This window comes from Urocampus carinirostris, chromosome 10 (genome assembly GCF_059441175.1).
Source record: "Urocampus carinirostris isolate Australia breed hairy pipefish chromosome 10, RoL_Ucar_1.0, whole genome shotgun sequence".
Lineage (NCBI taxonomy): Eukaryota > Metazoa > Chordata > Actinopteri > Syngnathiformes > Syngnathidae > Urocampus > Urocampus carinirostris.
In genome coordinates this window covers 13,988,283-14,014,915 of record NC_142358.1, presented here as the reverse complement: position 1 = coordinate 14,014,915, position 26,633 = coordinate 13,988,283, and the positions used below count along the sequence as shown (strand labels likewise).

Genomic DNA, 26,633 nt, shown 5'->3' with positions numbered 1-26,633 from the left:
GATCAGCAACAATGGCCATTATTGATGCAGTAGAAGAAATCACCCATAGCAAAGAAAAAAAGAGATATGCAGTCGGGGTATTTATTGACTTGAAAAAAGCATTTGATACCTTTAATCATAACATACTATTAAAAAAACTGGAAAGAGATGGCATCAGGGGCGTGGCTTCTCAATAGATTCAAAGTTATTTGACGGGGAGGAAGCAATATGTAAAAATGGGAGAGTTGTCATCTGAATACTTGGACATCTGTTGTGGAGTACCACAGGGTTCTATCCTGGGTCCAAAGTTATTTAATCTATATATTAACGATATACAGAGATGAGGAGGGTGGGGTATGAGTTGTGCGGGAGATTGGAAATAGTTAACTTTGTGTTATTGTTGCTATTCTTATATCAAAACTGTTATTATTAATATCATTACATTTGTTGTTATGTCATTGTTGAATTTGGTGGGGAAGATGAAGGGGAAGGTAATATTAGCATTTGCTTCTTACTACCCCTTTTCGAACATATTATGTAACGTTATTTTGTTGTTGAGTTATTGCTTTTGTTCTGTTTTTTATTTTGATGTTCGAATAAAGTTCTCACTTATTCATTTAGTTGGTATGCTCGTTACCCACATGCTAAAGCAGAAACTCCGGCACCAAAAGTAGAAAGTATCAAATATTTTGTTTATTGGAAGACTGTCCTGGTTGGTAGGGGACATAACATTTTTTTGACATCACAATAAAACCTTTTACTTTTTATACATGTCATAAAAGTACGTGTTGACATAATAACAGGTTTCTCCAGACTCTCTTCACCCACAATCTGTATTCATTCAGATTCGAAGAAAATAAACCTGGCAGCGTATTGTTTTATTTTGAAATTCCGGTGCTGCGAAACAGTTTGTCTCGAATAGAAGACGCGGACAATAAGATGAATACGAGTCATCGGAAATCGTACACATGAGGTTATTGCTGTTTTACTGCATGATATGTAGATAAAATTTTGCAAATCGGGCAATGACATCATAAAAACCGCTGTGGGTCACGGAGCCCAGGCGCCACCCATCATACAAAGGAACCCTCAAAAACCACTTTCGGAGTTTTTCAAAATGTAACCGGCTTTCTGGTGAAAACATGAATCGAAATCCCTATCACACAGTAAGTGTTGTTACTCGACCGACTCTGAATTCGGACAAATCGGTGTTCGACCCAAATTTCGAAGTCACATCTGAGTAAGATGAGTGACCATCTTGCCCACTCAAGCTGAATCGTGTAGCATCATTTTCAAACATGTTGAGAATTTATTGTAATTTAGTGTCATGATTGCCAATTCAAGGTACCTGTGACTGCCCAATTGGCGCCAACAGCCCTGAGAGTTGATTGGCTAAGAGACTCTTTTTAAACCCCCGGCTTTCAAGAGGACACCGTCAGATCGTTGCGAACCGATGCTCCCAGCTATGCAAGCTCATACTTTCAGACATTTTTCCTGCCCTGTTTTCCTCCGCTTGATACCCGTTGCCGCCCTGTTTCTGGACCTGATTCTGCCTTGTTCGGCCATCCCGATGTCCGATTTGTTTTGACCTGCTTCCTGCCTGACTCCTGTTGCCGACCTCGTTTCTGAACTCGATACCGCCCTTGCTCTCCGGTCCCAGCTAGCGACCAGTATTCCTGCAAATCTACGGTCATCCTCGCTCGACACGGAAATGCCACTTCCGCATTTGCAGCCACCTGCTACCCTCGTCCGTCATACATCGGATCGTGGAAGCAAGCCCTGCTCTCCCTCTTTATCAATAAAACTGAGTAAACGAACGCTACTGGGTCCTGTCTCTGTTCCTGGTCTGTGACAATTTAGTGGGGTTTTTTTGCCTTTTTTTGCCAATAATAAAAGGTCCCTAGAAAGTTGGTGATAAAGGGAAGGAAAAGAGGAAAATAATCAAGTTCAAAGAAGGATTTTTTGGCAAACTACAACAATGGTAAGAGTGTCTGCCATCGAACTGCTAGTGAAGGGTACACTAATTTCCTGAGGTAGCGTTAAAACTGTTCACTTTAGTGTTAATTCAACATTGGTTATTTAATTGAACACCGGTTAGTTAGAGAGTAAACTTTAAACACTACCTCAGTGAATAACTATCTGCAAAGTGTTAAATTAACACTGGTTGTTTTTCTCAGTATATAGTTTATGTTTCACTGATCCCTTTGGTCGTCGGGGCACCACTTACTGTGGTGTGTTCTGGGCAAGTACAGCCCGGTGGTCCTCATCCCTCCCTAGGACCGTACGCAGTAAATTGTTTTGTATGTTTATCTTTATAAGGTTTAATCTTTATCGTGTACATTTAAATATTTATTGTTGTTTTATTAATAAATAAATAAAAAAACATTGTTTTCGCAAAACAATTCGGTGGTCGAACATCGATCCTGAACGGTATATGGTAGACTACCAATTAATAAGAATTTGTAAAGAAATGCAGGATTATTTTTTAACTTAAATTTGGTCAGAAGAGAATGGAAAAAGATTACGGACCATCTTTATATGTTCACCAGACAAACCCATGTTAAATCCGACCATCTGGACCGACACGTCCTAGCATAAAATCGACTGATGCATCTTAGCCAAAATTAGCTTCCACGGTGACCATCACATGTCCAAATCATCTATTCATCTCCATATGTGGCTTCCAATTTCCCCGCTAACCAGACAGCGCAACATCATTCAAGGTGTTTTTTATGGTCCACTGCTGTCCGGAGCAAGCCTGTAGCACTACCTGATGGCCAAAGTGCACGTTGGCAGGAACCACCTCCAGGCAGCGGCCCGTCGCAGAGTTTTCCATGGAGTAACCCTAAAAAAAGAAGGAAAGATCAGTTTTATGAACCTACCAAGAACTAAATAACTGTGTCATTATTATTATTACTTTTGTAATAGTGCAGTGGTGGTAGGAGTAGTAGTCGTAGTAGTAGTAGTAGTAGTAGTAGTAGTAGTAGTAGTAGTAGTAGTAACAGTAGTAGCAGTAATGGTAGTAAATACTGTAAATGTAGTAGTCGTCGTTATAAATACTGTAACTGTAGTAGTAGTAATAGTAGTGGTAGTAGTAGTAAATACTGTTACTTTAGTAGTAGTAGTAATAATAGTAGTGGTAGTAGTAGTAGTAATAATAGAATAGTAGTAGTAGTAGTAGTAGCAGTAGTAATGATTGTAAATACTTTAAATGTAGTAGTCACAGTAATAAATAGTACTGTTAGTAGTAATAAAAACTGTTACTTTAGTAGTATTAATAGTATTAATTGTAGTTGTAGTGGTAGTAGTAGTAGTAGTAGTAGTAGTAGTAGTAGTAGTAGCAGTAATAGTAATTGTAGTACTTCTTTCTTTCTTTGTTTCTCTCTTTCTTTCTTTTTCTTTTTTTTCCCATTCTATTTTCTTTATTTTACAAATACACATGACTTGACTTGACACTTCCACAGCATCCTTTCAAGCCTCCATTCATTTCATGCATTCATTTAGATGTGTCTGACATTTATATATACAAAATGTATTCATAGAAGAATTGTGTCTAGCATAATTTCAATTGCTGACACTAAAGAGAGAGAGGGAGAGAGAGAGAGAGAGAGAGAGAGAGAGAGACAAGACAAGAAGCACCAGAATGTGTTAGAAATTTAGAAAGTCAACACTTTGTGCGTTTAAAATAATATTGAGAAATGGATGTGCTCTTAATGTGAACTTAAACAAAGTATATTTTATTCGCCATGTAAAATACACCGTACAACGTGTTTTGTCGCACTTTTGAGAAAATACCTGATCTTTGTCGCCTTTAATTCTTCTTCAAGGTTACATTTTTCATTTATCTTGAACACAATTTACTATTTTTTTATATTTAGTTTATTTTGTCTTTTATTGGCATATTTGGTATTGCAGTGATCCAAAAGTAATCGAAAGTACTTAAGTTACATGACAGTACCTTAATATTATGGTATTCGGATTACATTACTGATTACATTTTTGAACAGGTAATTAGTAACTGTATTGGATTACATTTTTAAAGTAACCCTCGTGACAAAAAGTTACCGGACACCACGGTAGACAACTCTGAAAAGTTGCATGCCCAGCCATAAAGTTGCCTGCCCCATTTTTCACCTGAAACACAATAAGACGACTAATCGGACAAAAAAAAAAAAAAAAAACATTGTTGCAAAGTATTGAGGATTGATAATCAGAATATATAACAGAACAACACTTTGAAATTAAGATTATTAGAATTCTACTTATAACATTCATTGCATGTATATAACATCGCTGTTTTCCATCTGCCATCAGTATGTACCTGTACTTACACATCTTAATTTATGCAATGCTTGCGTTGCGTTGTCTGTTCCGAGCCACAAGATGCTTTTAATGTAAGTTTACGTTTTGTAGCGTCATAAATTTTGTTAGCTTCTTTTGAATCTTTCTTCTGGGGCTCAGGTTTTGGATTGATTCCTAACCACTTATCCATTTTTCTTGTGTTCTCTGTGCGTCTCCTTTGGAAAATGATATGCAAATGCACGACCTTATAACGCTCGGGAACGTCCGGAATCATGAAGTTATTCGATGCAGGCTTCTGATTGGCTACCGAGTGTGCGAATTGCCAAACAAACCGAAATTCGGAAATTTCCAAACCGAACGAAGATTTCTAAATCGGAATAAAGTAAACGTTTGATTTGTTTGGGGAAAAAAAAAAGGAAATACTTTTTTTTTCCTTGAAAAAGTTGTCGGCCACCAGGGCAGAGACGTGTAAGTTGTACGCCCGACGTAAAAGATGCACGCCCCGGGTGTCCGGGCAGACGTTATTTCAGACACTGCTCCCAACCCTGCCGATAGGCAACCGCACTGATTTTAATTCAAACGCACCGCCTCAAACCCCCGATTAACGTTAAGATCGTAGCTGTGTCAGTAAAGCGATGAGTAAAAAAGAATGGAACTCGTTTTTCTTTCTGTGAGGTCCGCGACCCGGTGGTCGAGGACCACTATGTTAGACAACACAATTCAAACTTCTTGAAAAGCATTCTCAGAAGGTGTCACCTGAGTGAAAATCCACGTGGTGCCTTGTCTGTCAGTATCGCAGTCCAGGAGTTGTGGTAAAGCTATGTTGGGATCGTCCACCACACAGAGCGTGTCGTCCCCCGTGCTGCCCAGTGGTCCCACAAACAGATGACCCTCTTTTGTGTAACGTGCTATCTGAAAAAAAAACAACGCATTACATCAATTGAGGGAGCCAGGTAAACACTTGATGAATATGCCGTCCTTACGACCTGCGGGCCCCACCCATGGCAGGGGTGCAGGATGGCCGTGTGGTTCTCCTTCCCACCCTGATCCAAGCAAAGATGGCTTGCTTTAGTGTTGCGCATCTGAAATGCCAAACAGCACTTTTGATTTGCAGGAAAAACAAACAACAGGAACAAAATCAACTTATGTTTGAGTAATTAATTGCTGTTAGGGGAAAGACTACATTACAAATGTAGCGTTTACCAAATATTTCGAAATACTGTAGTTATCTGACTCCATTAACCAAACACAAAATTCATTCTCCTAACAATGCATGCTCGTTTCTTAACGGGAAAATGAACAAAGATAGCCGGCATTTTCACAAGGGGGGCAGATTTATTTTCTTAAAGTATTTAACTAAGTGAATTCCATCGAATTTAGCCGAATTATTGTCGAATTAGTCTAACTAGTCTTCGTCGAGCCTCCCTCTCACGATCTCCCATCTCTCGTCTCTCTTCTCTCCTTCCGTCTTCCGTCTTTTCACACGTCGGGGCGTTGGCCACCCCCCATGGGAGGGCCAGGAACTCCCCACGTGGCCCCCACCTCGTCTGACCGGTGCGTAACGAAGCCCCTCCTCCCCCATGGGGCAGGTCAGGTGCCAGCTTCACCACCTCCTCACCGAAAGGCGTTGCCATGTCTAAAGGAAACTCATATCAGCTCAAAACAATGCCAAGCGTTTATCAAAACAAGGCCTAATTCCCTGGTCAGCGCGCCGCTATCAAAATTCCCCATCCAAAACACTCCACACTTGGAACGGCGCGACCTGTCCTCGAACTTCAGCCTCCTTTGTGAAAAATCTTCATTGGATTCAATAACTTTAATTTGTAAAATGCCTGATCGTCAATTCAATGAAATAAAAAAAATCCTTCAGTGCCCATGACGAGCTTGCTAATCCCACCCTAGTAAGAATAAGTGGTGCAGGAAATGGATGGATGGAAGGATGGACTAGCTTGCAGTTGCTAGCTAACATCAGCTCTGCTTTACTGAGTGCTAAGTGTAGCATTTTTCCAGTGTAACATGGGTACAATCAATTAAAGAGTAGGTTATGGATGTAAATCTGGTGCAGAGTAGCTCCGACCTAAAATAACAAAGTTAATATTAGTAAAGGAAATACATTGAAGTTGTAAAAACAAAGTGGGTCTTACATCTCAGGAAAAAATCGGTGCAAAAGTCTTGTGTCTGTATAGCAACAAAAATAGCTCTTGTTACCCCTTGTGGTGATTTATTTTGAGTCGATTGTCATGGGATTAAGTTACTTTTCACCGATCCATACCTAAATCATTGTTGCTATAAAATCCCAAAAATAGTTTTTTAAAGGTACAAGTTCTAGCTTGATATACAGACGCTGCCCTACTTACGAATAGGATAGGTTCCGGACGATCATTCGTAAGTTGAATTTGTTCGGAAGTTGCTTGAGTGCTATATTTTGTATGTTTTAGGTTTATATAAGTATGTTTAAGGCTTGTATAAGCAACCTGTATTGTTTTGTACTAAAAAATATACGTTTCATAAAATAATATGCTCTATAAAGATAAATAAAGTTGAGTTTAACTTACTCTTGGAAGATGCTCTTCAAGAGGTCCTCCTCTGTTGTGAAAAGTGGCCGAAAAAAAGCGTTCTGACCATTTTCTCAACCGTATCGAGCTTTCTTATTCAAAAAAAAACCCCGTCTCGCCTCTTTGCATTTAACACCAACCATACTGAATGGATACACGGGATATGAAACAATAAAAACGTCAAAGTTCTTAGCACGCTAGCAATACAGTACACGTTGTTATGATTACACATGAACCAGGAAGTAGAAGCCGGATTTCTTCTTCGGTGTGGATGCTGGGTGAGCTCTCACAGCGCCACACTCTGGTAGCGGCGGAAAGAAGCACGACATTAATGCCCTGTATTTGGAAAGGGTGCACACAATCCAAAATCTAACTTACAGCAATGTCCGGATATTTTTCGACATCCCGAAAAAAAATGTTTCTATCTACCGTTTATTGTAAGTCCAATGGTCGTTAGTAGGGGAGCGTCGGTACAATTTTTTAATTCTCTGCTACTAATCTATGGTATAGTGTTGAATCGGGATGCAAAGGTTTTTGGCTTTAGACTTGTGGTTAAAGCATCACATGTTTAACTGTCCAAGTGATTTTTTTTGGTAACAAATTGTACTAGTAAAACAAAAATGTTGCAGGTACTTTAGGATAAAATATTTGACTATAAGCAAAAAAATAATATTTTGTATCTGCAGCTCTTATCATTTTTCTTTAAACAAATTGCACATGTAAAAAAATAAAAAGAATGTACCTGTAGTAGGATTTCATGTTTGTAGTTTGAATGTGTAACTGTAAAACAAACTAGTAATACTTGGGACAAAATGTTAACTTGGAAAAAATGCAAATATTATGCCATAAATTTGGTCATTTGTAGTAGTAGTTGAATAAGCCGCCACAACAAGAGACTTTCTATCCTGCTAGGTTTTGTTGCAAAACTGTACTTGTAGAAACCGCAGGTTATTACAAATACAAATAGATACTTTTATATGAATAAATGTATGTACAATTTTCATACTTCAACGACCAGTGTTACTTTAAAAAAGTGATTAGTTATAGCTACTCATTACTTCTTCCAAGAGTTATTAACTGAATTACTTTAAAGAAAAAGTAACTATTTACCAGGGAAATATATTATTTGCGGTACTTTAAAAAGAAGGTGTTGCAGGTCAAATAATTTGAAATTTTCTGTGAAATTTTTCTGAGAAAAACAGACAGGTATTTGTGTTATAGAACCTTGTAATATTTATTGCACCTCACCAGCTACAGATGTATCCTAATGCAACAAATATAAAACAGTAAACGATATAGTTAAAAAAATAACAATCAGCAGAACACAATATAAAGTAAGCTCTATCTCTCACAACCAAAGACAACTGGTCAAGTAGACACAGCCAACTGTACTTCAAGTACAACAGAATAAATAGAATAAATCACAATCTTTAGTAAGACAACTTCTCTTATGCTACAGTGGAGCAAGTATTTTTACACAACAAAAGTAAACAGTTCAATAATAGAAAGTGCGTAAAACACTACGGTCTAAAAAATAATTAATAAAACTCCTACAACCTCAGACAACTGGTCAAGTAGAACTAGGCAACTACACTACAAATATTATGTGCACGACAAAAGTCAACAGCAAAACAATATAAAGTCACTATTAAATCCCTCTCTCTATACCTCTTACTCCCTCCTCTCTCTCCCTCCATCTCGACCCACCCCTTCTCTCTATCCCCTCCCTCTCAGCTGACTTCTCTAAGTGAGGAGAGAGCACCAGTTTTGGAACAATAAGAGTTTAAAACGCAGGAACTACTGAGAAAGAATCCTACACTAGTTTCTTCAAAATGAGTATTGTGAATTTAATAGCGCTCTTTCTACCGAAATAACAGTCTGACGTTCTCCAACACACACGCGTTGTTGTGAGTTATTATAGATGGCTGCTCTGTTAGGCTGTATACGAGCCACGTTCCAGTTCGCATGTTGTTGGTGAACAAATATGCCAAAAGACTGAGGCTGTCCTGTTTATGTCATGATCACAGATGTGATGCACCTCTGCCTGCTCCTTTGGCGCCAACTCTGATTGGCTCCCTGTCACTATACAAACCCACGTCTATCTGTCACTTGTTGTCAGTCCGTCTGGGAACCTCAGTTTACTCTAGGCAAGCTTTTTTGACCCTGACTCCCACCTATTTTTGCTCCCGTCTGTTCCCCGGCTTCGACCCCTTTTTTGATCCTGACGACGTCTACTCTCCCCTCCTGGCTTTCGACTCGTTTCCGATCTCGACCACGTTTTCTGGTCTCCTGTCCCGGCTACTGACCCGTTTTTTTCCGTTTCTGACACCACCATCGCTCGCCACGGAAGTCCAACTTCCGCGTTCAGAGCGACCTGCTTCCCGCGTCCAGCGATCACCGGATTTTGGGTGCAACCCTTTCCTTTCTTCCAATAAAACTGAGAGAAACGGAACGCAAGTCTCCCTTCTGGTCTTGACAGTTTATCTTCCTTACGCACAAAACGAGACATAGTAACACATCACTTTTGACCGTCAGTAATGATAACGGCGATGTAACGGGGGAAAAAATAATTAGTTAGATTACCGTGTTACTAAAAAAACATAGTTACGTAACGGTGTTATCTATAACTGCGTTATACCTAACACTGACAATGACAAAGATATTTCGTTTTTAGGTATTAGTAACTTTTGCTGCAAATTTTACTTCAAAATTTGAGAAAAAACAAAAATTACTTCCTACTGCAGGGGTAGGGAACCTATGGCTCGGGAGCCATATATGGCACTTTTCATGAGTACGTATGGCTCTGAAATAAAATGTAACTATTGCACATCTCTGTGGCTTTCCAAAGTCAAGTGATTTCATCCCAATTTTGGTCCATATAAGCAACTTAATGCAGAAGTTCGATAAGAAACCATTTAAACTGATAAATAAAAACGCTGGCAAACGACTTTGATCGGGTGAGCAGTACAGGTGGGCGGATCTCTGCACACAGCGCAAGGCACTTCCTTCTCTCTCTCTCTCTCTTGCTCAATGCAGTCTACACGGAAAGTGAATGTGACGATATGCTTATCGTTTGCAGTAATTTGTGACATTTTTACAAAAGAACTTTGCATGCACATTGTTTTGAAACCCTTATTAAGGACGAATTTCATGGAAAAAAATTGCCTCAACATTCTTAACTGAAGGTGGAAGACAAATTGTAAATGGCATATTTACATTGATTTGGGACACATGATTTGGCATTATTATCATTTCATACATTTGATTAACTCATCAAATGACACACAGTGAAATAAAATGTGCTGAAGAATGAGCTTGTGTCTAGAGAGTGTGTTTGGCAGTTTTTTCAATTTTGTCTGAAAATATATGATGTGGCTCTCTCAATTTCTTTTTGAAACCTTTTTTGCTTTTATAGCTCTGTGGGTCAAAAAGGTTCCTGACCTCCTACTGATTAAGATGACTGTATTAGGTTTTATCCATGCAAAAAAAAAAAAAAACACAATAAAAAACCTACTTTTATGTGGTCTCACCTCGCCGTAGTATACAATGTTGCTATACGTCCTCATCTCGGGGTAAACGTTGTCCAGGTACCACCGGAAATCTTTACACCGCAGATTCTTCCTAAGTGCCACCCTCTCCGAAATGTCTCCAAAGTCGATCCCGTGATTCTACGGGTGTGATACACATGATCTCAGGTGAGCGCTCCATATCACGGTAACCAGGAGACGGATGATGCGAGCATCACCTCGATGGGGATGTTCCAGGCCACGTAGACATTGGACTTGAAATCGTCCATCCAGACCTCGGCCACGCGGAGTGCGTTTCGGCGCGTGTGAGAGGCGATGTTGTTGAGGTAGGGCTTCTTTGTGCGGGTGATGTGAGCCACGCGAGAGCATGGCAACACCTCCATGCTGCCGCCGCACGTCCACACCTGAAAGTGCAGGAATCCGGAAAAGGCGTTGGGATAAAGACTCTAGCGCATTTTTCTATGTCACTTAAAGTTTGTTATAACCTTTGGACTGAAACCACAGAAGCACAACATGGATACATGTACAGTACACCAACGTAGCTCCCTAATATCACCTGAGTAGCTCGCCAGTGATGGGTCATTGTGATTTGCTAGGAATTTTGATTTCCTTACTGGCATGATGTTTCAGTGGTTTAACCCTGCATCTAATAATAGGTATCTAGTAATACTATACACACAGTAACAACAAAGTAATAAGTAATAGGACTAACGCTCTAAAAAGGGATGTTGATATTCTCCCTATTGTATATACTCTGTAACGGAACTACACTGCCACCAATACATTTTCCTTAAACCTTTTTCAACCACAGACTCTAACACAATTCGTTCACAAAACCCTTCCTTTTTCTTAAACAGCACACACACCAGGGCCCACGGACAGACATTGCATTCATTTACAGGAAGGAACCAGATTTTCCAGAAGTCTAATAAATTGTCACGAACCAGGTCAGTAAACAGCAATGAGAACCCAATGACGTAACGTTACTCACAGTTTATTGGGGAGAGGAGGAATGAGGGCATACTCGATCCGGGGATCGATGGTCGCGGAAGTGGATTGAAATCAGAATTAAGGAGTGGTCAAAATCAAACATATCGGGCCGAAAATAAAACAGGATCAAACACAGGCAAAAACGGAGATTCACAGGACTTGGCATATCACACAGAGTGTAGCGGGAGTTTCGCAGACGCTCTGACACCAGGCGACTCAAAGGACAGCGTTTAAGTAGTGACAGGGCGCAATCTGTCAACGGGTTTCAGCCGGTGTCCATGGGTGGGGCCAATTGGGCTCCGTGGCAACCGTGACAGAAGCTGGCGCCACACGGCTAGGACCAATTTGGCGCCATGGCAACCGTGACAAAAATATTTTAAACCCATATGTGTTCATTGTAATCAAAAGATTAATGATTTGCATATGAGTGTCATGTTTCATTCCAGAAATGTATTTCATTGCGTGATTGAATTAAATTTCGCTTATTATCAATCTTTTAATTAAAGAACGTTATTTTGAAAATAATCAACAGGCACTCCAAACGGTCACAGGCCACGCCTCCGGCGACTGATGACATCACCATCATTTAAAAGGCCAGGCGCGAACGCCTGCTCTTGCGCTTGGTAATTAGAAATGAAAGTTTCTCTTGTCAACAATGTCCTTTGTTCTTTTTTTATTTATTTGATTTTCCTTGCCATGTAAACAAATCCTAGTTTGTTAGAATCAATTTACGTTGTATCATTTATTTGGGTGTCTATATATTTTTCTTTCGGACTGATCAATCATTATCATTACCAATGAATTGCAATTTTTTTTAAATTAAAATAAAATATGTTGTGAGGATTTCCTTCTTCTTGATACTACAGAGACCAAAATAGGGTAATTCGGGTGGGAAATTGAGGGCACTACCTACTGGCCAAATTAAGTCAATTAGAATTAGAGTCTGAAACGACCAAATATTAATTTAAGTTTTTTTTTTTCAACTCGCATTTAGGCAGAATTTACATTTATAAAACAAAATCCTGAAATCAGGAGATCAGATTATATGTGCATATTTGGTTGTGGGTCATCAGTAGCAAATTGTGGGGGCTGCGTGGGCGGGATGGGTGTCTTATACAGAGACAAACTAATGGAAAATGAATGGGGCAAATGTGAGCACAGAACTTGCGGTAACAGTTTGTGGAATTTTGGTCTTTTTATTTGTTACATTAGTTTTGCAATACACCATGCCTAGAAAAAAGAAAACCTGTTGGACTGTACTCAGAAAATGGAGCAACTTACTGGTTCATTCATACCTACCAGCCAATTAACCTGCTATGCATGTTTTTGGAATGTGGGAGGCACTAGAAATCATTGATGTGGTTGGTGATCATTTTCTTCCCAAAGTCTTAATGAAATAAGCCTATAATCTATATAGGTAAATTACTCAGTGCCATAATACAATGAAGATGATATTTTAATCCTACTTCTAATAATTACTACTTGGTAATGACACAATAACAACATAGTAAATACATTGTAATAACATGATAACTTGTCATTTTAGAAATGCATATCAAACTGATAGCCTTTCTGGCTAATATGTAACAAAAAAAAAGTAGCCCTCATTTTCAAAAAGTATTCGATGCTTGAGGTACACTAACCCTGATGCCCAGTTCGATGTTTTCTCCCCCGTAGATGTCCATCCCGGGGTCCAGTAGCCCAATCTGGCTGAAAAAGACCCGATTGGCCACGAAAGAGCATCCAATCATGGCAGGACTCCTGCAGACAAGTAAAGAACCAAATCAATACCAAATTTTTATTATTTTGGGCATACAAAAGCTTCAGCACTTGTATAGTTTTGGAAACTTCCAAATAAATTCAAATTTAGAGTCATTAGGATTAGAAGTCGAACCACATTGTGCCACCACATTCTGGGCAACACTGAGGTTTACTGAAAGATATGCAACACAATTTTATTCTTATTCTTATTCTTATTATCGTTATTGTTATTTGTATTATTATATTATTTAATGAGTTGTCACTCTGTGCTTATTACTTTGGCATCTCACAAACATTTATCCTGATCTAAAATCCCATTGCACGTGAATTAAGTTTTTATGATATATATCAAAGCTCGCAGACAATTGTTGCATGAAACAATAATAAACATTTTTGCTACATAGCCAGAATATGGAGTTTACCTTCTTAATGTTAGCATTTAGCTAGTTGAAATTTGTTGGATTAAACATAGCAGACGTGACTTTTACATAGCCCGTCTATGGAGTTTTTTAGATAGATAGATAGATAGATAGATAGATAGATAGATAGATAGATAGATAGATAGATAGATAGATAGATAGATAGATAGATAGATAGATAGATAGATAGATAGATAGATAGATAGATAGATAGATAGATAGATAGATAGATAGATAGATAGATAGATAGATGGATAGATGGATAGATAGATAGATAGATAGATAGATAGATAGATAGATAGATAGATAGATAGATAGATAGATAGATAGATAGATAGATAGATAGATAGATAGATAGATAGATAGATAGATAGATAGATAGATAGATAGATAGATAGATAGATAGATAGATAGATAGATAGATAGATAGATACTTTATTCATCCCCGTAGGGAAATTCACACTTCCAGCAGTCTACCCTGTTGTTTATTAACAGATTAACATGATGCCCTAGGGGTGCTTGTAGCGGAGTGGATGACGTCACGCCAGTCCAAAAGTTCGACATCCCTGCGGCAGATGGAAAAACTTTTTTTTGTGAAAATCCAGGGATACACCACCTCGTGTTAGCAAGTCCGCCTCCTCTCCGATTCCCCCCGGCTTTCGTGTCTCTGTTTAGCGGCGTTGAAGCCGGATAGCTCCGGGTAGCTCCGGGTGGCTACACGTTAGCGTCCGGAATGCTAAACGTGAGCCACGTTTCCGCAAAACACAGCAACTGCGCTCCCTGTGCGCTTCGATGTTTTCCACCAGCACTCGATGATCTTATTTGGTCGTGAGTTCGCATTTACCATGATTACGGATGGTACCGAAGACTTATAACGCCGCTAGCCGCTTCGCTAGCTCCGGCTCTTCTTCCACGATAGGCCCCTTTTATGATATGATATGTTAGCATTCAGCCAACAGACATTTTTAGGATTTAACAATAGAATTTATGTTTAGATAGCCTGTTTATGAGGTTCACCATTATATCTTATCATTTATTGGAGTGTACATTAATGACTGGAAGAATGATAAACATAACAGATTCTCTATTTAGGCTGTTAATGGAGGTTGCCATCATATGTTAAAAAAAATCATCTTATAGGAAAGGTTTTGGAGTGAAACATAGACAATAGTATTTGTATGGAATTTTCTCGTTTGACATTCGAGGGATGAAACAATTGGAATATACCGTTATATTTTAACATTAAGGAAGCGGATCCTTGTTGGATGAAATCATGCCTGGGCGTGCCTACCTGATGGGTGCCGTCACATCCCCATCATCCCACCACTGTTTTGGTGGGTTGATGTACATGCACCACAGCTCCCAGTTGTAGCCGTGGCCCGAGTTCTCGTAACGCTCCACCTCAAAGGTGTCATGCCTGATGTTGTCGATGGACGGCAAGATAATCCTGCTATGGTCCTCCTTGATCCGGGTCAGAACCGGCTCAGCCCTGGTGAGCAAACATGATGATAAAGGGTTAAAATACATGTGTTTTTTTTTGTTTTTGTGCCGCACCTGCGACTATTCCCGATTAAATGGACGAAACGCAAATGTCATTTGAAGTCCTCACCAGAAGGGCGTAAACTCCACGTGGGCATCGAAAAATCCCGTCACCTCGGCCGTGGCAGCCTTCCATCCCTCGATCCTAGCTCGTATTAGGCCTTCCCTTTGGTGGTTCCTGACTATCTTGACCAGACCGGGATAGCGTTTGTTCACATAGTCCTCCAGGGGTCCTTTCAGCTGCTCTGCAACACAACCAAATATTGTCTGTATTTACCTTCATCTTTATGAAAGTTATACAGCAATTGCTCGAAAAAGTAAAATATATATGTGCCAGAGTTTAAGTTATTTAATGAAGATAGTTTGATGCATTTGATATTTATTTATCGCATAAGGAAGTAATTGCCCCATGCTCTAGCATCAGCTATCTACAGTATATCAGAGGTTACCAATCTAAATTTTGAAGCTAAAATAGGCTCAATTAACCACTAAAAATCAGCATTGTATGAAGCAACTCAGTATTTTACACATATTATTTCAAGTAGAGTCAAGTCACATTTATTTGCATAGCCTTTAATCAAAAAATGTTTCATAGGACTGCACAGGCCACAGTTACACCATCCCCCGATCTGAAACCAACATGCGGGCAAGGGAAAACTCAAAAACCTCAGCATTAGGAAATCACACTGACCCATCACTGTGAGCTATTCTGAGATCCGGTCAAACTGGCTAATCAGGTGATCCGAGGGGTCTATCTGGTGCCTGCAGACAACACGTTGATGACTCTGATCCATACTACAGCTTGTAATGACAGTACTCTACGCATTCAATGCCATTGAAACTTTTCATCGTCAAAAAAATGCACTTTGTGTAGTGTTGGAAAATAAAAATGTCACTGTCTTTGTTTATAACTTGTCAGTCATTTATAACAAACATTTATTTAGTCATAATTACTAAATGTCTTTATTAATTTTATTACAGTTATTATTATTGAGCTCCCCCATAATTTCCAGTGGAAATTTCCACGTCACAACAACCCTCTGTTTAAACCGGTTCTTACGAGTCTGATATAAAATAATTCAAGGCTACTCCTGGCTACAATATGAAACACATCTGAAATTAGATGATAAGATGACATCAAGTATCAGGTGTTAGTTCAATAAAATAATTTGCTAACATCAGGTACACGCTTGATTAGCGATATTCAGTACTACTCCAATAGAGATGATCAATTCTTTAATATTCACGAATGATACAATTGATGACATTTCCCCCAAACAAAGGCCAACTTTTCAGTATATTGTACAGCCAATTTTCTCAAAATCAGACCAAATCTGCTGTAACTTTAAGAGATGCACAATATCACTCTTTAAAGTTTATTACCGATACTAGTAGTCATCGATACTGATACCACTAATACATACAATTCCTTCATTCCCCTCTATAATGTCTCATTGTTTTAAAATAAATACCTATAAATCTGAACATAATATTATTCTATCATATATTAATATTAATCCCAAGACTTTGATTCATATATTCTCATTTCTGAGTTTTGATACTCGAAACAGCTACCGTTACAAGACCTGATACATTGAGGCTGGTCTTGGCATGATGCTGAGGCTTTGTATCAAGTTGCACCCCTCCCTTGTAATTATTGAGTATTCGTTTTTTACATTTTGTTTATGAAATACCTTATATTTTGCACTAAAGGGGCACTTCCAAAAATAGTCTTTTGTCATATATTTTTCATACGAAAGGCACACAGGACTATAAGGCACATCAAATTGAGGCTACAGTAAGAACTAATGTGTTTATCTATGCATAACCGTTGGGCTCATTATATACTTACGGCATTAAAGTGCAATGATTAATCAGTTGATAATTAGTTGATAAGTACTGCTGATTAAAACCACAAAATATTGTTTGTAATGGGAATCGAACCCGGATTCGAATACTTTTGCCTACAATGTATTGCAATTTGGGCCAGCGATGATGATCGATTGATCAATCATGGCTGGACAGTATACTGTAAAACTTTGTGTGGTTATGCACACACTGTAAGTATTTCCAATCTTAACCACCATATTCTTTAGTATATAAGGCTCACCTTCAAATTTCTGACCAACTTGGGTTTATAGGTGCGCTATGTAATCCAGGAAACTATAATACAGATTCAGAATTACTCGTAACCCGAAACGCGTTTGCTGTACCGTCGTCGCTGTGGTCGTCCACCAGGATGATTTCTTTAAGGAGGTGGGCCGGCGTATGATTGACAGCCGAATGGACGGAGCGGAGGATGACGGACAGGGCCTCGTTGACAAAGATGAAGATCAGCGACATCTGAGGGAGGTCCCTCGGGTGGCTGACATCTTTGCACCTGTTTGTAAACAACAACGACCATTTAGTCTTCTTTAAGCTGACTTAATCATAAATATACTTCCCAGTTATTTTCTATCCGATTTAATCGTGTTGATACCCGTCGGCGGTACAGAATATCTTTTGCTTATGTCATGTTTTAGTGAGATGGAACCAAGCGCTGACACGCAGCCTGGATAACAAGAGTTTATTGAAGGGGAAAGGGAAGCAATAAAAAGCAAGGGGTAACATAAACATGAACAAAAAACACAATCCAGAAAACACTCATGTCTGGCAGAGTTCAGGAAATCCAGAACTGATCGACAAAAGGTATAATTCGGCAGTTGATCGAGAAGATCAAGGGTAAACAACAATCTGACAGCTTTTTCTGTCGACACAGGCTTTAAATACTGGGTTTCCTGATTGGCATCAGGTGCAGGTGATGAGGGACATCATTTTATCGATACCTGTTTTTAATGATCAACAAGTGATAATGCTGAAACAATGATTGATTATGAACTAAATGTTTAATATCACAGGTATTAAGACCAATTGTATACCCAACTGTTGAATGCTCATGAATATTATACTAATAATATTGTATTAATAATTATATTGCATGTTATTAAGTTTCAAGTTTTGTTTATTTGAATAGGAACAAGTATGCTCCATAAACTCATGTCACATTTTAGCCAAGGCTAATTCTCAATGTCTGTCCCCAGAAGGGCTTTTACAGACAGAAACATACATAAAATACACAATATTATAAAACAGCACAATTGCAGAGGCTACAGGTGGTCACATGTCTGACCTCTGATTAAAAAGTCTTGAAGTTTATGTTTTAAAAGCAACAAGTTTGACTCCTCAGTGGGCAAACAGTTCCAGGCTTTGGTGCCTTGTACAGTAAAAGCTGATTGTCCAAAAGTAGTTTTACGCCTCAGGACTTGAAAGTTCCCGCTCTGAGCTCCTCTGGTTCTGGAGCCCACAGCCCTGAGGGGAACTATGCTATCACTAAGAACCTGAGGGGCCTGTTGATGCAAGCACTTATAAATAAGCTTCAACTGTGCACATGTAATGTTCATAATGTTACAAGTCCATTAACACCCTCCTGCCCCCCAAAAATGACAGATTTTTCTAAAAAAAACTTTAAAATCACAAAATGATATTTTCACTTCGAATTAAATCATATTACATGTAATCCATTATTACTCTGATTTCTAATTTTCTGGTTGCTGGTTGTAAAGCAGACAATCAAAGACAGCCGAAACTGGTGTTGGCTCTAACCGCAGAACTGATATTCTGAAATAATGCTCGTGTCTGCACTGATATCAACATCTGGTATCAGCAGTGGCCTAAAACAAGACTAGATATGAACATTTCTGGATATTAAAAAAAAGGAGATATAAAACTATGATACTAATGGTGCCATGGTATTAGCACTAATATAGATACTCTTAACATCCTACATGCCCACATTTCTTGTGTAAATATTGTGTAAACTATAACCTTATCTTTTTTGTTCCTTTATATTGTGTAAATTATAACATTATTTTCTTTGATCCTTTATCTTCTTTGTTTTCTTTTATCCTCACTGTCAAATGCGAAACTGGAGTGCCACACCCAATTTCGTTGTCACAATATGTTCAACCCATTTTGTAACAATGACAATAAAGGTATATTCTATTCTATTCTATTCTTAATGTATGTATTGCTAATCTGTAGTGTTGTGTGTCTGTGTGTGTCTGCACCGACTGACCTGTCAGGTCTATGGTCCGGGATGGTTCGGTCCAGAGAGATGCTGTTGCTCAGGTAGGCGTTGTAGCCGTATTTGTTATTAAGGTCCGCTGCCTCCTTCTCCTCATCCGGAGAAAGGCTGGCGGGCAACCCGCCAGCTCCTCTGCCGCCAAATCCCTCGATAAGGCCCAAAGATTTGGACAGACCTCAAAACGACACATCATATCAAAAGAGTATTGGCTCAGTATAATCCCCAGGAAAATGTGGGTGTTGAAAAGCAGTGATTCCTCACAGCTGGAAAGAAAATGTGAAAGTCACTCGAATAGATGGGTTGTTGAACAATTTCAACGAGCGGGTGCAAGAAAATTGTGCGGGTGTTTTTTCTGTTCTCAATGTTAAAGTGTGTACTCTTCAATAGGTAAACTTAAACTATACCAGAGCTAGGAAGATAATAAAATGAATTTGATTAGTTCATTTTTTTTAAGAACAGTAATTAAAATATTTGCAAAATCTTCAAAGCGTGGCAAGGGTTTTAAGATTTTCATTTGAATTACTCAAAACTAGTGCAGAATATCAAGCAATAATCATTAACTGGTCAATGGTGGCAGTTAAAGGGACAGTGTGTATTATTTATTCACTCTATGTTGCTGTGTTGTTTCAAGGAAGAAAACAAACTACGGAGACTCAAAGGGACCAAACCACACTATTTATCTTCTCATCCTTTCCCCACCCTTTTACATGTTTTTTGGGGGGGTACTCTTAGTAGCATGATACAATAACTATTATATAAAAGTGAATTTTTATGTAATAGTTTTAGATTAATAAAATTGTGCTTTTAACATAAGGCTCCCCAGGGGGGAGCTGCCATGATTGAAAGCTGGGAAAACAAATTAAAAGAAAAATATTGCGGTTTGGTCACTTTGAGTCTGTGTAGGTTGTAGTCTTCTTTGTGCTTTGTAGCACTTGTTTTTGGGTGCACTACACAATACAGACCGGGTATAAGCATTTGTTGACCTGGAGAGGGGTGGGTGCCTCCGGGCTGTACATGCCCAGGACACACCACAGGAATTGGTGCCCCTACGGCCCTTGTGGTTAAGGGATACAACCACCACCACAACCACGCGATACAGCAACACTTAGTGAGCAAATATTACACAGTGTTCCTGGAGTAGGTTGTTTTACTGAAAAACGGATTCAAAGTCTTTATTTTAGTCTAAAATGTTTGCACAGAATTTGATTTTAATGCATAACAGTTTCTATAAATATGTATCAACCCCCCTGTTGTCCTCGGGTCACAACTACCCTCCACTGTCTAAAATCCTAAAAAATATATTTTTTATTTCACTTTACATGTTAGGACTTTACCTTGACTGGTCCAAACTTTAGAAAAAAAACTAAATGTTGTTTTTAATCACGTTTCCATGCGAGATGTGTAAAAAGGTACAAAGAGGATCCTGAAAATGAGGAAAACATGAGGGTTCAGTTAAGTTTATTGTTTGAAGTATCTAAAAGTGGACTGACTGATAAATCGATTTTTCTATTTTGGGGCCAAAAATAACATATACTAAACAATTCTACATGGTCCAACTTTTCAATTTAAAGGAGCTGTGGGATAATTGGAACTTTTTAACTCTATGTCGCCATCTACTAGCATAAAGTCATGATTGCAGCCTTAGTCAGCTCGTTCATTAGGCGCGTGCGAATTCGTGCATTCCATAGAAGCGCTCAAAGTCTTTGTTTTTTTATCTTTTTGGGGGTTTTGGGTGCGCATTTTTGACTAAAGCGATCTCTTCTTTTTCGCTTGGTTGCATTTCAAAAACCTACCAGGATAGTTATAATTTGCGAAGTAGAAACCTTTATTCATTTATTTATTAATTACTAAAAAAAAACATTGACGAGCCCGGTTATTTGTTAAAGTAAAAATACTGTACTTTAGAAACGTATTTTTCTTTACAAATAGATCATGTACTTTCAAAAAATAATCTAAATGTGGATGTTATAAAAACTGCAACTACCTTATGGATCTGTCCTACAGAAACAATATATTTTTCCGTTATCAAACATTTGTCAAAAAGCGCCACGTAGTCACTAGGGAGCCCTGAAGACCAAGAAGAGGCTCCAGAACAAGTTCAGCAGGTGGGGAGGTCAAACTTTGTTGGCGTTAGAAGGCATCTTCCTGTTTGGCCAATCAGAATGCAATACACAATGCACAATAAAAAACAGCAAAGTAGCAATGCAGTGACAAGTAAACTGTGAAACAGCAAGGGATTGCTGTATACTGTAGTTGAAATAAGCCACTTCTTACTTTCACCATGTTCATGCTACACTAACAAAAAGAGAGAGAGAAAAATGTGGGGATGAGCAAGTTACTTTCCACAAGAACCCCTGCCACTCCCCCTGCTCCATACCTAATATGTTCTGTCCCAAACAGCTTTGCTAAAAGTAAGATAAAAGCAGATAGGCGCATTATAAAATAAAGCTTAAGGGCTCTTTGAACTCAGTTGCACATTGTTAACACATACTTTATAGAGAAAATATAAAACTTTCAATTTGTTTAAAGGCACCCCAAATTTAAGTGAGGTTAATTGTTTAAGATATATTAAAATTGGACTGACTGATGAGTAGGCTTTTACTTTATAGACCACAAAGGATAATTTATCATATTTCTAGAGCTCCAATATTTCAATTTAAATACAGCTTTACTTCAGTCTCAAGTAAATATGTTTGATCATTGTAAATTGTTACCATTCAGCTGTCGGTAAACGACGTCCTCCAGCAAGCTCAGCCTGTTGAGAAGCTCCTGGTGACTGACGTCTGCGGCGGTTCCATCAGCCGGGTTCGGCCTCCCGCGCTCGGCATCGGTATTCGGAAGCGGGTCTGGTTCCTCCGGTGTGCGCACGCTGCCCCAGCGGCTCCACAGCGTCGTGATCCCGGCCACCGCCAGCACGTTGAGCACCAGCACGAGCCTCCTTCTTTTCAATTTTAAAGCCATGGACAGCCCGGGGACGGTTCTGGTTCCGACCGCTAGCAGGACATGAGGATAACTCTCTTTAGGGGAGCTGCAGTGGAATCCGAAAGATCAACACGTATTTTAGTATAAACGATCCATTGTGGATTAAGGATGCAGCTCCCTTGTTTGGTCTCCACAATTCGGGGTCTTCAACCCGGAGGATGTCGCCTCGTCATCCCGCTGATAAGCATTCTCAAGCGGGCAGCAGATGTCCTCTCGTCCGTCCTGGGTCCAACGACATTATTGTCTGAAGATGAGGATGGGGATGATGCGAATGATTATGCGCGTGCCCGCGTGCAGCTTTGCACGCCAACTGCAACAGACCGCGTCTGCGCATGCGCAATACGGATGCACGCGAGGCCTGGTTGACTTCTGATTCTAAACGCGAGTTTTCAGAGTCCAGTCACTCTCCGTAGGGACAGTTCTGTAGGTGAAGGCAACTGGCCACCTTCCCGTCATTTTATTTGAGTTTTATTATTTGACTTATTGATACAGTATATCGATTCCTTCAGTTGCTATTCACATACCTGTCAACCTCCACGGCCCTTACAAACTGTCGTATTTTCCCTTACAAAATACAAAATAATCTTACACCATATATATTTTTTTCAAACGTATATTTATGTAGTTTAACATGTTATATTGTACATGTTTTTCTTTCTATCGTATATATTGGTAATTAACATTTTGTTGTGAGATCCTGAGTTGCTTGACATGAATGAGGTTTATTATTTTAAAAAAGTTCAAAAATTAAGTAGCTTGGAGGTAAATCTTCTTATTCAAATTATGAATTCATTTTCTGCATTAAATTATTGTTGGTAATATACTGATTAAAGGGATAACCAAACACCTGTCTTTTTTCATTTTCTCATTTTATACTTCCTTTTTTTCTTAACTTCTTTATACAACGTAATAATTCGTAATATAATGCATCAAAGCAAGGGAGCCGTTTGAGAGCCGGCTTTCTTTAATGAGTTGAGCCGAAAAAGCCGGTTCTCTAAAAAGAGACGGACTTCCATTCACTACATCAAACCGCTCGCTTCGTTTGCAACGAAAAAAACGATACCGAGATAGAGGCTTCCGCGGCGAACTAGTTTGACTAGATTGATTTGCCGTTTCGTGATAGTCAGTGTATACCGGATGGTACCCATAATTGACAAATTTGCGTTTGTCCGTACAGATTTTCTCGTACGTCGTACACGTCTTAAAATGCATACTAAACGTACTTTGTACAGAAAAAACGTACAAGTTGACAGGTATGTATTCAGTCCCTACATTATTTTGACTGTAGGTGAGGGGCTGGCGTGAAGTACAGATTTTTCCAATACTTCTAAAGTTTTGTTTTTGTCAAAGCCTGCCCTCTTAGCAAGTTTAAAAATGATTGTCAGCTATTTTAACTGTGGATTTGTGGATCAAACCGCATAGTTCTGTACCTCTTTTGTGGTCAGAATATTCTGAACGAAAACCTCAACCGAACTGCTTGTTTCACCTGTCTCACAACCCAGATGTTAAACGACTACACAGAGGAAGAAAGGTTTTTCTTCTTTACTCCTTCAATTGCATGTTTTTAGGAATAAAATTAAGAAATTTAAATCATGAGAAGATTCATGTTTTTACAAAATAAAATACGCATAGACAATTAGTTATATGGCATGATCATTCGCACACATCTACATGATAAGTTAGATTAAAGTATTGTAATTTTCATTGTGTTAATTCTGTTAACTTCTCATGCAAAAAGGTAGAACGTGTCATGTAAACACCGTAAAGGACAAACAAATATATGACAACGCGAATATGTCTAGAGCAGGGGTCAGCAATCTATGGCACGGGTGCCAGCAGTGGCACGCGAGGGGTTAACCAGTGGCACGCGAGCGCACGGCAAAATCAAAATTATTGTTTTTTTTTTTCATGCGCATTTTTAGGTGAAATTTAAACATTTGCTGTTGGACGCTGTCCTATTTAGAGGCTTTACGGTAGCGCCCCGCCTCCTCTGCTTTGTGAGTGCGTGTCTGCGCAGCGCCTCGCAGAGGAGGAAAGATCCGTGTTTTAACGCACCCACAAAAACACTGGTGCGCGATAAATGAACGAATCACAACAGCTCACCCAGCGAAAAAATCTGCTTCTTTTCAGCCAGCGTGGACAGATGACTGAGGCTTTGTGCAAAAAATGACCGTGTTGTTTGTGCGTTACGCCTCGAGAGCGTTGTACCTCCCACGTCAAGTGTCAGGCGTCATTACGAGACGAAACATGAACATTAATTCAAGGACGAGTCTGGAAAGGCAGAGACATTAAAACGCGTTGTGTATAGGTACGGCAAACAAACACGGACCCTGAAAAGGTTTGTCACTGCTACAAACGCCACCACTGAAGCGAGCTATGACATTGCTCACTGCATGGCAAAGCACTGATGGAAAATACATTAAAGGTGTGTGTGTGTTTCAAGTTTTGATCGTTTCTAAAATAAGATTTTATTGATGAATAGTATGGTAGCTGTCCATATCCAGTGTTTGAAATAACGTCTATAATAAACTTAATTCCAAAGTGTTGTTCTGTTATATATTCTGATTATCAATCCTTAATACTTTGCAACAGTGGGTTTTTTGCGATTAGTTGTCTTATTGAGTTTCAAGTTGTGAAAAATGGGGCATGCAACTTTATGGCTGGGCAGGCAACTTTTCAGAGTTGTCTGCCCTGGTGTCCAGTAACTTTTTCTCATGAGTCTCAGACACTGCCATATCACTTGATTTTGATTGTAGTTCATTGTTCATGAAGAATAGTTGAAGTCATGGATGTCTACAGGCCTTTCCACATGTTGCTCACAGTATTTTTTTAGTTTGTTGATGAACAAAAATAGTGGAAGATAAATTGGTCAGTTATACAATTTCGAAATATATCGATGTTGTATAGTTGGGCTGGTGTAAAATGACAGCTCTGTTGGATATAAAAAAAATTGTTGTGCGAGTCATTAATCTTGGTGTGGCACACTGATTTACAAGGAAATTTGAAAGTGGCCCTCCACAACGAAAAGGTTGCTGACCCCTGGTCTAGAGCAAAGGCTTTTAAAGATAACTATTGCAATGTTTGGTGCCGGCGGTCCTTGTCCAACAGATGACAGCACTGCCACATTTTCTGATCCCCTTCAATATTCCCCTTCCTAGGTGTTTGCAATTTGACAAACAGCAAGCTCCACTATAAATACTCCCTCCTTTCTTTGCTGAACCCTCTTGGATTCCTAAAGCCTTTCAATCATTTTTATTCCTGAAGCTTTCCACTCTCCAAAACGTCAAGCCACACCCCATTTCCCCGTAAAGTTGTTTTTCTATTCGAAAAATCGTCCCTTCTAGTGGGTTTAGACCGCATCCCAATGTGTCCCACGTTTAGGTCGGTCCAAAACCTGGTGACAACTATACTTCTTTTAAAACATATCCATGTTCAGTCCTGTGAAATACAAAAATGCACATGCATTATGTGATCATATTATCTTGTGACGTATAAAAATAAAACTGAATACTATGGTAATACATTAACATAGACAGTATAGTTTGTAAATGTTTATTGTACAATATTGTTTGAAAAACAAATCACATTTCATTGCAGTAAATTTCAGTAACATCTTTCATACATTTGAATTATTTCTTATTTTTTTAATACATTTGCTCCATCTGAAATCCACGCAAGTTACAGTTCTTGATTGTTTTCGTCTGTATTGGATTGAATCATGCTAGTAAGATTAGTTTTAGAGTCAATACATGATTTTTGTTCTCTGCTACTTTACATAATTTATTTGACAAGGAAAACAGTTCACAAAAAAATAAAAGGTTATTTTAACAAGCATTTAAACTGTTGATCATTTTTTCAATTAAATGAATGATGAATTGAAAAAACTAACACCAATCTTACTCAAATATAAACAGAGGTGGGTAGAGTAGCCCAAAATTTTACTCAAGTAAAAGTAGAGTGACTTCAGGATAATATCACTCAAGTAGAAGTAAAAGTGGTCATCCAAATACTTACTTGTGTAAAAGTAAAAAAGTACTTGGTGAAAAAATTACTCAAGTACTGAGTAACCGTAGCAACGTCGTATTTATTGATTTAAAAAAAAAAACAAGATCATCAAATTATCAAAGTCCATCCAAGCAACAAAAAAATACATTGAATTTACAAGTAGATGAAGATAGTTGACCCAAATTCAAGTGCTTTAATAAACAATGTAATAAAAAAGTATGAATCAATACATAAATTAGGCACATGTAGCAACCAGTTGCACATTTAAAGCCCCACTACTTATCTTCACAGGCTCTGCAAGCAGAAAAACAAGCTAACCCATGAACTCGAACAAAGGAGACATCGCAAATAGTAGCTGGTGTTTCGCACAATTTTTAAGGGGAACATGCTTTTGATGTGAGGCCAGGGTGCTCTCCCTTTCCTGTGTTTTCATATTTGGTATTGCTAAGCT

At 38.8% G+C, this 26,633-nt stretch overlaps 1 protein-coding gene across 1 annotated transcript; it reads right to left on the bottom strand.

Annotated features, from left to right (window-relative positions):
- Positions 1–658: 658 nt before the first annotated feature.
- On the bottom strand, positions 659–22,488 carry LOC148357814 (polypeptide N-acetylgalactosaminyltransferase 17-like). The gene is made up of 11 exons (XM_088345412.1): positions 21,910–22,488; positions 19,187–19,370; positions 17,286–17,452; positions 15,143–15,317; positions 14,825–15,022; positions 12,997–13,114; positions 10,582–10,767; positions 10,367–10,504; positions 5,268–5,363; positions 5,038–5,193; positions 659–2,824 (listed from the first exon to the last, which is right to left on the bottom strand). Exons 1-11 carry the CDS (start codon positions 22,154–22,156, stop codon positions 2,675–2,677), a joined length of 1,815 nt encoding a protein of 604 aa, XP_088201538.1. The 5' UTR covers positions 22,157–22,488; the 3' UTR covers positions 659–2,674.
- Between the last annotated feature and the right edge of the window lie 4,145 nt (positions 22,489–26,633).